Here is a 12,318-nt window from a genome sequence, read left to right on the forward strand (position 1 = left end):
TAGTTTACCTTTTAGATTGGCCTCATTTGGGCTATAGTAGTAGGGGAGAGGGAGGTTCTCCAGAGACTGTGCTATGCCATTATGACATGCGTCTCCATGGGGTAAGTAAAACGTAAATCTAGCATAGGATTTGATGGTGCACTGTACGTAGGGGACCACCCAGGGAATTACAAGTGCGGTGCAGGAGAAGCAGGGGATCTAGGACAGGCACATACCTCTCAACTTAAACTCTCTTGGCAGCTGTCGCCTGCCATGTATGTAATTGGATCACTCACCGTCAAGCCTCTTACACGCCCAGATGTGTCAATGCACTCTTCCCTGCCAGGGAGACACAAAAGCTTGAGAGGTGTTCGGGTAGGGAGAGCACAGGAGGTGGGAGCTCTGGGTTGGGAGACGTAGCATTGAGTGTAACGAGCTGCGATTGGGGTGTTCCGGTCTTTCTGGAACAAGTAAGTAACCCATATAAGACTGCCCCCTTCCATCCTACACTTCAGGAGGTGGTTAGCAGGATAAGGGTTGTTTCCTGGTTCCCCCTCTTGCAGTTCTTTGGGTTCTGTCTGGGGCTGTCGTGGCATTGCATTATGTGTTGATGCATAGTTTAACTCGCATACGAACTTTAACTGTATTTCATCGCCCTCTGCCGATGAAGAAGGGCTGGTGCAATCAGAAATAAAATACCTTTATCACTCATTCATTGCTTGGTTTGCCCATATTCGATGAATTGTCGTTTTGTTTTCTTTGGGGACTATCGTATGCACAGAAATGGTTATGCAGGTTAAGCTGTTGGGGGGGGGGGAGGGGGCATGGGGAGACCACACTGGTCAGTGGGCCTCCATACCAAATGTCTGCCTGTTCCCTTTAGAAATTATTAAAATATCCGAGGGTTCCGGTTGCCCCGCGTTAACGACGTTACATGACCCCGCTCTGCTGCGTGGCTACCTCACGGGCCCGAGCCCAGCCCCCACCGCCAGCATGTTGTGACAACATTGTATCGATGTTAATCTACGTATGATTCGAAGTTAGTGTAGTCTTTTCCTTGCCCCTCTCCTCACTACATGGACATTATTTTTCGGGTTCCTTCTATATTTTTGTGTTTTTAACGAATGATAGAAACGACATAATTCAGTACCCTATTTATGGCTTTGAATCCATCCGTATATTTTCGAAAAGTACCCTGGACCTGACTGCTTATTTGTCCGCCTAAGTGAAAGGCAAGGGGGACTCTCCACTCTGATGAAGGTGATCTTTAATTAAAAAAAACCTGAGGTAACTAAAGATTATTGCGCTTGAGAGCACCTCTTGTTACCCAGGTGTAGTAGGTGTCTAGACATCCCTTAACTCAGACCTGCCTAGCCTCCGGGGAAGAGCATGGAATCTCTGGGTTTTCTGACAATCCCAGAAATTCTGCCCATGCCACCATGTGATTGACTGCTATAGTTCTTATATCAGCCAATCACATGGAAGTATAGGCGGAGACATGGTATTCAATGTGAATCCCGCCCATATCAGTATAGCAACACTACAGGGTAGTCAAGTTATTTCATTTTTTTAAATGGGTGGGCGGGCCGGTGGGCAGACCTTTGTGGAGATGTGGCTGCAGCTTTGTGGAGATGTGGGCGCGGCCCGGGTAATGTAATTACCTGGGTTTTGTTTCTGTAATGTAGGCAGGTCTGCTTGGACTCTGAGTCACTTCATCGTTTATGAATTTATGACACAAACAACTGTGAGGAGGCGGGGTCTATTCAGCAGTGCTGGTCTAGATGCAGACCGTGCTTAGAATGGAGTACGAGACGTTTCCCCTTTTAAAGGAAGATGCACTTCCCTCTACGTCCTTTCCACTTGATGACATGGTAGGCTGTACTGGGCATATTCAGACATTGGCAGTGTAATGTATACTCATTCGCAGCAGAACGAGTTGAACATGTGTAAGGACAAGACTTTGGAATCTGCTCTAGTAACCTTGTGTGCACCCAAAGCAGGCCAGCCTGGCTCCTACACAGGAACCGTTACTTCCAGAACTGTGCGATCAAAGGCCTCGCATGCCTACCCTATCCCTTTCAGGGGCACTCCCAAGACCTGGTCTTTATAGTCCATGCCAGATGTAGTTTGCTCAGCACTTTTGCATCAGTGCCTCCTGACGACGGGGATAGCAGATTAGTGTTCTACAGTGGTAGGGAATGTGCCTAGCAGATTCTCGATTCGCTCTTGCGTCTGTCACGCTCTCCTCTCTCACTTTCTCTCGGTCTCTTACTACTCCTCTCCATCCATCGCTCTTCTCTCTGGCCTCTGTTCTGTTGTCCTCTGTCTCTCACTCCTCCTAAGCCTCGCCTCCACCCTTTGTTGTTACATCAACCTCCTCTTAAAACTACTTCTCCCTCCGCCCCACTACTCCTCCCTCCTCCGTCACCCACCTTTCACCTAGTTACGTTCACTTCACCATCACTCCTTACACATTTAAGAAAACAACACTTGCCACACTAACATGCACACTCACGTTGCAGTACCACTTAAACTTTGTTTCCAATACCTCACCTTCTTCAGAATCCACTTCCACCACGTGCCACTCCTTCCCTGCTTGTACCTGCTGGTCTCTTGATACACCACCTCCATCTGCCTCATCTGAACAACCCACACTTCCAGTGGTTTATTGTTATATCACTCCCTCCTATGTGGCTTTCTTTCCCTGGCTATGCTTGCCCCGTCTTCCCACCCAGGATAGATGGACTGCTGCCAATTTTATACAAATGGAGTCCACTTTTCCCGTGCGGGTTCGCCTGCAGAACAGCAATGGAGGCCCAAAAGGGGAAGTGCTGGAGTTCGTGCTTGCGGGCCAGTTTCTTTCCGCTCCGTTAGTAAGATCCTTGTATAGGGGGCTTTCCAACACTGGTTTTAGTCCCGGTTGGTCTATGGGATAGAACGCCGGTGTTGCAGAGTCTCGCTCAGTGTTGGGGAGCATTGGGCGGCTCATCTGGTCGACACATTCAGCTGGTTCTGCCAGTGTTCTCCCCTGGCTCGGACCGCCTGTGTTGAGCATATCAGTAGGGTTGATTTCTATAGTGCGGGTCTCAGTCCTCTACATCTTGGGAAGGGTGAATGGCTCCGGTGTAGGCCTCACTCTCTTCCGTTGTGACTCTTCTTACATAAGTTTGCTTGGCCTTCAATGAACAGAAAAAGACTGGCAAGCATTTGTTGTCGGAGGTATGGTGTGAGCAATTTTGGACTGCACATAAGCAGATTGGTATGGTGGCAGGAATTGGGGTTCTCTCAACTGCCCCTGACAGAGTGGGGTTCCAGTCTGCTATTCACAAGGCCAGGGTAGTTGCCTTGTCACAATCTCCAGATGGGTTTCTGGCTTGCTGCTGACGCTCGTTATTGAGTTACTTTGACATTACACTCTTTATGTTCTTTTGGAATGGAGGAGCTGTTAGAGTTTGGATTTTTGTAATAATGATGTTGACCTGGGCAACTTCTGTCCAGCGGGCTGGAGTGGAAGTAAATGTGTAAGCTGTCATTTTAAGAAATATATATTTTTATTTTTTACAGCATTTGATTTCCAAATATATAAATGACCATGATTATAGAAACAAGTAGATACTACCAGTTATGAGATGCTGTCTTCGGGGGCGGTGCATAGGGAGGCACACTGGCCTCGAGCCAGAGTCGTCGAATGCCACAATGGGACGATTTAGGGGTTGAAGGAAAGAGTGTTTACATCTATGAGAGGCAGGCAGATTTGACTGATGGAAAGGAGGATTTTCTTTGTTGTGTTCGTATTTAGTTGAAGAACATGGATTTCAATTCCGATCAGAAATGACATAGAATAACACATTTACAGATGGTGGGGGCATTCCCAAGAAGGATGCCTATTCAATTTGCACAAATGATAAGCAGGTTTGAGGATGTATAAAAAAGAAACTTCCAAAAGATGCATTAAAATAAGGGGGCAAGTGCTTCAAACTAAAGAACACAATTTAAATATACAAAATTACATTATTAATCTTTGGAGGCAGTGGTGGGGTCAGGGCGGGCGCATCCTCTATAGTAAGTGAGGCTTAAGCCAAGCTTTGAAGAGATCCACAGTTGTGCTTGCTTTGATTGTTATGGGCAGTGGGTGGGTTCCAGTGGAACGGGGCAAAAAGGGAGAAAGAGGATAAGTGGCACAGGAGAGGGTATGGGACAGTGAACTTGAATGTAGAGGAGGATTGAATGGAATGAGATGGTGAGTAAACCAAGATACAATCAGGCAGGCACTGAGGAGCAAGACCGTTAATAGCTTTGTAGACTACGCACAAGCGCTGTCTTTTCAAGTTCCTTCTCTTAGAGAGCCAACCACATTTTGTTGGTAGCTAGAATTGTGGGAGGATCTGGGAAGATTCTGGAAAGTGCAGATAGTAAAGTTGAGCACTTTGTCTAGAGGGAGGAAGGAGCAGAGAGGAAGGCCAAGGAGTAGACCTGAGTAGCAGTCCCGTTTGCTGAGGTCGAGAGTGGAGATTAGAATTGTTGTAGTGATTTGTAAGAAAAGCATTCTTTTCCTAATATTCACGAGGTTAAAATTGTTGTAATTGTAGGTCGCTATCAAAGAGGACCCCAGGATTGCAAGCCTTTGGTGAGGGAACAAGGTCAGGCTGGAAGGAGATGGGGCTGGGGGGAGAGACGATAGAGATGGCATTGGGAGCCGGGAGAAAGAGGACTTCTGTTAGGGTTCAGAATGAGGAAGAGAGCCATCCAATGACTAATTGCAGCGAGACAGTTTGTAATCCGTTCCAAGATGCCTAGGGTGAGTGAGGAAATGGGTGTGTTTAGCAGAAATGTGATAATGAAACCAAAGGACGAGATAAGACTTGCTGGAGCAGAGGTACAGAGGGTGAAGAGCAGAGCTCCAAGGACTGATCCTTGGGGGATGCTGACATGAGGAGGGGTGGGGTCGGAGGTTTGCAAGTTCCAAGAGAGTTTAAAAGATTGACCTTCCAGGTAATAGGAGATCCAGTTATTCGCAGATTTGCGAACCCTAGGTTCTAGAGAGTGAGTAAAGTGGAGTGGTCGAAAGCGGCATAAGGTTCCAAAAGGAGGAGTATAGAAGAGAATTTGGAGTGGTGAGCATTGGAGAGAAAGGTGGAGACATGCTTGAGTGCAGCCTCTGAGGAATGCTTACTATGGGAGCCAGATTGAAATGGATCTCCAAGACAATTTGACGGATGGGTGCTAATTTAATAGTAGTCGAGAGTAGGAGAGGTGGGGACGAGGTAGTGGACAGAAGGAGGGCTGTGAGTGTGCCACAAATCTTTAGAGGAAAAGTAGTGAGAAAAATCATCACCAGAATGAGAGGAGCGACTGATATTGCCTTGGGAGGTGTGAGCATAGCTTGGAGGGTAAATGAAAGTTTGTGGGTGTGGTTGCAAAGGGGGAGATTAGGTTTGTGGGGATGGAGGATTTTTCAGAGCCCAGTGCTGAGGTTAGGGCAGTAAGGGAATTCTTCTAGGGTAGATGTCTGTAATTTGCGCTAATGTCGTAGGTCATGATGCATGTTTGTTTTGGGGTCTGAATTTCAGTAGTGATCCAAGGCAAATGACTCGGACAGGAAGGTGTGAATGTGCAAGGGCATTCAGTGATGTTATCAGAGATTTTACTGAACACTATTTTACCCAACACATTTTTACCGACAATGTTTTTCAGTATTTTAAAAAAATAGATGGAGGGGGGGTGGGCTAAATGGCTAAAACTGGTAGTGAGGTGGCTGGGGTGGGGTTAGAATCAGAACAATCGGAGAATTTAGGAGGGACCCTCCCAAAAGGAAACAAAAACAAATGAATTTATCTGCCGTAAAATCAGCTCAGTAAAAAGTGTTTGGTAAAAAATGATTCTGTAATATCACATAGAACCATGTGCAAGCAGGATAGCATTGGTCAAATTGAGTCATAAGTACATAGAAAGAGAAAGCGCGTTCCATGGAAGAGGTATGAATAGGCGAAAGAGACAGTGAGGTCTTCACGTCATCAAGGTAAGGGGCAAGAAAGTTCTGCCTGACTTTTCTCTTAGTCATCGAAGAGGGGCGATGAGGAGAGGGGTAGTGGAGAAGTCGGAGGAGCAGAGTGAACCAAGAGGGAGTTAAGTTCAAGGCAGGTGGCTGCAGAGAGCTTGGGGAGGTTATAGTCCCCCAGCATTACAATGGGGATGTTGGTAGGAAATGACTCAAGAAGAAGGGCCATATCAGTGAAAAAGGGGGTGAGAGGCCAAGTGGTCGATATAGAGCCAGAACAGTGAGAGGAGTATGAGGGGGGGAGTTGAATAGTGGCATATTCAAAAGAGCTTCCAATGAGCTCTTGTCTCGTGTATGGTTTGCATCCATTGCTATGTCGTTTATAAAGCGAAAGTAATGTGACATATTTTTCTTTCATTTTTACAGATGTAAAAGGGCCACCAACGCATAGACTGTCCTGTGGTCAGTCGCCTTACACTGATACAACAACCTGGGAAAGAAAGTACTGTATTCTGACGGACAGCCAGCTGGTGCTGCTCAACCGGGAGGATGAGGTGAGAGCAGAGCTGCCCGCCTGTCGGAACTCTGATATGTTACCTAATTGTATATCCTTAATACCCCATACTCTTAAAGTGATGAGGGCGTGTATGTTCGTCCAATTTAAATAAGGGCCTAGTACTTAAAAGAAGCAGCTTTGGACTTGGAAACACAGCCATAGCTAGTTAATTCTCATTGCTAGGGGTGTCTTTTTTCCTATTCAGAACTTTAGAAGTTGAGTATTCATCCATCAGTGATGCTCCTCGATGCACAACCATACAGGTGTCTTTTTTTAAGCTGTTAGGTTACAAGGATGCGGATGAAAATATATGGCAATTCTTTTCGTTGCATCGTAAGGTGAAATTCCTTACATTTTCTGCATCGCTGTAAGGAGTTTTAATCGAATTCTTGCACATGCAAGTACTTTTATTTGAATCTGAGAAGTGCGAGCCGATTTCTGTGCTTCACGATGGGTGCCAAAATTTGGTTGCCCACCCGTACTCTATGCTTTATAGACCGTTCTGAGTGCATGAAATCTCTGCAGCAATCACTCAGCCTATTGTGCCAATATTCAAGGTATGTGCATCAAGACTCGTGACTCAACTTGCAAAGAATTCAATATCAGATGTGGACACACTCGTACTGTTCAATATCACTGCAATACTAGCACTGCTGTTCCTGTAAATGACTGAAAAGCCAGGTGTCATCTCATGCAACATCCGTTTGTTTAGGCCCTACAATAGGAAACCAAAAACATGTAATCATGTTTGTTGGGTAAAAACGAGATACTTGCCCCCATTTGCTAATGAACTAAGAGCAGGCAATTTACCCAATTCACCCCATGTACTTGGTGCTATGCATGCCACCAACAAGCAATTTAATTCATTATGTTTAGTATGCGATTGTCTTTTTTCCAAGACAGCAGTGCATATGATAGTCCATATTGGAGCATGGCTGCCCTTATCACTCTGGCTTAGAGACACATCTCCCTCTGCCAGGAAGAGCAGAAGCTTCAAAGGCATGTGACACAAGACTTACTGGTGCAAATGTTTTTTTTCTCAATGTTTGACTTTGGGTCTGCCAAAGGGATGAATAGGCAGTGCTTTAAGTGGTATGTTAAATCGAGGGGGGTGGGGCTGTGACGACGGAGCATGGCTGAAAGATTGCTGGGAAAGGCCCAAAAAAAGAAATACATCATGAGACTCTGCAAACATGTATTTTGGGTCATAATCTCAGGTGGTCTTGTTTGCATCCAGTTTGCATATTGTAAATACATCTCTCAGACATGTTAGTAAATACATTGTGTTCTGCAAATACATTCCTTGCTCAGTATATAAACAATTTCAGTGCCTAGATCACTCTCCTTTTGTAACAAAAATCCCCTGTTAGAAAGGAGAGGGGAACAAATAGCACTATTGCGGGTTTCTGGCTGAATGCATAAAATCATAGATCATTTTGAGATCAAAAGAATAACAGATTTTTTAATTTGACAGGTATGTCTGATAGTGATTCATGCATGCAACCCTTCTGGGCACATAATGCATAGCAAACTGGGTTTGCTGTATTTCGTTAAAACACATAGCCTAACTGTAAAATGTCTGCATATACATGAGCTATATATATATATATATATATATATATATATATATATATATATATATATCTCTGAGGCTTGTGGAATCTGCTTAGATCACATGCTGTGCATAGGCCGACATCTAGTGGAAGCTGCGGAGTATTAGTTTGTTTTTCGAAACTCGAAAATGGGCGTCGACCTAGGGCGTGCCAGTAATACTATCCCTAGTGTGACGTCCACTGTACCCATGATCCCTCACGCGTGTAGGACCCTCAGATTGTTTTATTCCGCCATACTTGTTGGAAGCATAGTTGCGGAGTTCCCTTGCTTTCAGCCTTTTTGTCATAATTCATCTAATCTTCCCCGTTCTTTAAATCCCACGTCGAGATTCCGAAGATCGACGCTGGTCCGAAGAACAAACAGCCGCCGAGACTGCACGGCGGACTTTGGGCCTCGGAAGGGCTCTGGCCTCGGCCCTGCAAGTAGGGAGAGTGGAGGGTGGACATACTCGCATTAGTTTATTTCCTACATACACTCGCCAGCTGCCATAGAATAACATATGGAGAGTACTCCATTTAAATTCTGCCCCAAGTGCAACCGCAAGTTTCCTTGGGTGGATAAGCATAACACTTGAAATCTCTGTCTGCCTAGGGATCACCCCGAAGCTAACTGCAGAGCGTGTAAGCTCTTTAAGTCTAAAACACTAAAGGACCGCTCCACTAAATGTTGGGCCCACTACGCCAGGCATCTCGAGGCCATGTAGGCGGTGGGTTCTTTCAGTGATGGCAGCAACGCTGCCGTATCGGATGGCGAGGGCACAGGGGCGTCGATAGACACCCAAGCGCGAGTCCCCGGCCTCGGAGGATTGTCCGGCGGGCAGTTATGGGGACCACACCCAGCGACATGAGCGCTACACACACTACTGCACCTAAGCACACTAACCCCAGCCGAGACTCGACACACGTGTCGAGTGATCGGAAGAAAGAGGCACAAAGAGAGCGGTCCACATAAAGGGTGTCCCCTGGGTGTTCCAGGTCAAGATCGCCTCATGACACACGGCGACCGTCCACGATTGCCAAGGGTGCCTCGCTCCCCAAAGTTAGAGGTATGCTCGTCTGACGACGAAACCGACCTCTATCCCCAAGCATCATGCTTACAGTCGGCTCTGGCAGTTCCTTCCATATCTGCCTCCGAGTCTCGACGCTCGCCTTCGAAAGCTTCAGAACCTTCCCAACACACCGAATCTCGGCGCCAGGCGTCTAAAGATTCTGAGTAGGCCAAACATTGAGGGAAACATTCCTCTACTCATGGAAAAGGGGACAAACAGCAGAAAAAGTCATTAGAGAAAACATCTGTACCCCAGGTCCAAAAGGACAAGCATAGATCTTCAGATATGGATAAATCTAAGACCCCTAACCCTATCACTAGACCTGAAGTTATCCCTCCCACTCCACATGACATGGGAGAAGAGGAACCTCAACAAGAAGTGGTCATCCACAGTTCCAGGGAATGGAGCTCTGATGATATCGTCAGGGTGATGACAAGAATGTCTTCTTTGGCTAATTTCTATGAGAAAAACCCTGATTATTTTCTGAGCTTTCAGAATACCCCTGACACTTCTACTCCTTCAGGATCCAAGGACCCTCAACCTCCTAATAAGAGACCTCATAATGAGACTCCAGCTCAGGGCCCGATTTCAGACCCACTCTCTATTCTACCTTACCATCAGTACGCTGAAGATCCAGACATACAGATACTGGACGACCAAGCAGGGGTCGATTATTACGGAATTGACGAGGACCAGGATGAGGAGGAGGAAGACGAGGCAGGGGCATATAATCTAGACTCGCCTATCCCCAAAGTGCCCCCAGTAAATGACTCACCTGTGCATAATCAGCCACTACTGAATGAGGTCTTAGCTAGAGCTGCACAACACTTTCAGATTGACACTCAAGGGGCTCAAGTAGAAAGGGGCTTTGCAGAGGATATCATGGGGGACAAGAAGTCCATTGCCCAAGCCATACCAATTCTGAAGTCTATCCAATGCAGAATTGACCCCTCCCTCCTCACCCCTAATCTCACCCGGGCAGTCAACCCCAGAATTGAAAAAAATTATTCAGGGCCGCCCTTCCGACCCACTTTATATAAGGGGTCAGCTTAAGCCCGACTCATTGGTAGTTACTACCACCAGGAAAAGAGCGGGAACTCCTTTAGCATCATCTGAAGCTCCCCCAGACAAGGATATATGGTCTAGGAAGGAAAGTGGCTTCCACTTCCACTTATCAGGCAAGAATCGCAAATTCCACCACTCTGCTGGCAAATTATAATTGTCACTAATGGGAGCAAGTTGCTGCCCTCATTGCCTCCGCACCAGAACCACTAAAGGGCCAGTTAGCCCAGATTGCGTCAGAGGGTAGATCGGTCTCCGGGTGCATTCTGAAAGCGACCTTTGATGCAGCAGATAATGCAGGCCGGCTCATTGCAGAGAGCACTGTCATCAAGAGACACGCTTGGCTGAGACAGTCAGGGTTCAAACCTGAGACCCAGGCTACTCTTATCGACATGCCGGTGGAACCGAATGTCTTGTTTGGGAAAGCGGTAGAGGAGGCACTCAAAACTGCCAAAGAAGCAAAGAAGAATACGATACCCTAAAGTCCCTGGGACAATTAACTAACAAACCCACGAACCAAAGAGGGAATAATAATTTCGTCACTCACACGGCCAAAATTCCCAGAGGGGTTCTAATTACTCACAGGGGCAGGGTACATCCTGGGGTGGAAACCAACAGACTACCCAGAGTTACACCAGAGGTAACAAGAGGGGCCGTGGTAGAGGGAGAGGCAGCCCAGGTAGAGGCGGTACGCCTGCCAGCAAACAGTGACGCTCCGCTCGGGGTCCCTTCCCATGCATCCTCAGTAGGGGGGCGCATTTGCGCCTTCACCCAGGCAAGGGAAGGGATCACCTCGGACAGATGGGTGCTGTCCACAGTGTCCGCGGGATACTGCATCGAACTATTGGAGCGTCCCCGCAACCACCCTCGAAGACAAAAAAAACACTCCCTAGACCACCAAAAGATCCTCCTCGAGGAAATCGTCAATCTTCTCGCAAAGGACGTGATACAACTCATCCCGGGCAACCAGGTAAACAAGGGTATTTATTCAACTTACTTCCTTGTGCCAAAAAAAGATCTGACAATGCGCCCAGTCCTAGAATTACACCCTGCAAACAAGTATGTCAAGCTCCAAAAATTCTGCATGACTACACTCCAAGAGGTAATCACCCCTCCTAAAAAGAGGAGATTACATGGCAACATTGGACATGAAAGATGCCTATTTTCATATTTCCATGTTCCCAGCGCACAGAAGATTCTTGCGCTTCAAGGTGGACAGGCAGCACTACCAGTTGAAGGTGCTGCCCTTCGGTATAGCCTCGGATCCAAGGGTATTCACCAAGGTACTGGCGGTGGTGGTGGTCCGCCTACGCAGGGAGGCAATCCCAGTGTACCCTTACCTGGAGGACAGGCTCATGACTGGGGAGACCCCAGTAATTTGCAGATCCAACATCCAAAGCACGATCGACCTCCTCTTCGAATTGGGTTTCTCAATCAACGAGAAAAAACAAGCCTGGTGCCAAGCACCTCTAAACAGTTCCTAGGAGCCGCCTTAAACACTCAAGAGGGGTTGGCCTTTCCATCAGAGGAAAGAATTTGGAATATACTACTACAAAATCCTCTAGCAGTCCGGTCGCCAGATAAGGGTGCTCAAAGCAATGTGTTTGCTAGGCATAATGGCGTCATGTATTTACCTGGTTCCCCACTCGGGCCTGTGCATGCGACCCATGCAGGAATGGTTGGCGAAACAGTGGTCTCAGGCAAGTGGTCAGTGGGACGATCTAGTGGTCATTTCGCCAACACTGGTACAAAGTCTTCACTGGTGGACAAGAGAGAACCTGACAAAGGGGAAACCCTTTTAAGATCCAGAGATATAGTGGGTGGTCACTACAGACGCGTCCCTGTCCGGGTGGGGAGCACACCTCCTTTACCACACAGCTCAGGGTCTCTGGTCTCACACAGTGGCCAAGAATCGCATCAATCTGCTAGAGCTTCTGGCAGTCTTCAGAGCGCTTCGAGCGTTCGAACCCCACCTGTCGAACATGTCAGTGCAGATCCTAACGGACAGCACAACAGCAATGTTTTACATAAACAAACAGGGGGGCACTCGTTCGCCAAATC

At 47.1% G+C, this 12,318-nt stretch overlaps 1 protein-coding gene across 5 annotated transcripts in view; it reads left to right on the top strand.

Moving 5' to 3' along the window:
- The window catches only part of RASAL2 (RAS protein activator like 2), a 1,332,618-nt gene that overhangs the window by 519,447 nt on the left and 800,853 nt on the right, over positions 1–12,318 (top strand). For all 5 annotated transcript variants that reach the window (XM_069641161.1, XM_069641162.1, XM_069641160.1 and 2 more), the window contains one exon: positions 6,404–6,531. In XM_069641161.1, coding sequence (XP_069497262.1) covers positions 6,404–6,531 — 128 coding nt within the window. The remainder of the gene's footprint in view (positions 1–6,403; positions 6,532–12,318) is intronic.

The sequence above is a fragment of the Ambystoma mexicanum genome, chromosome 1q (assembly GCF_040938575.1).
Source record: "Ambystoma mexicanum isolate Mex_15411 chromosome 1q, UKY_AmexF1_1, whole genome shotgun sequence".
Taxonomy (NCBI): domain Eukaryota; kingdom Metazoa; phylum Chordata; class Amphibia; order Caudata; family Ambystomatidae; genus Ambystoma; species Ambystoma mexicanum.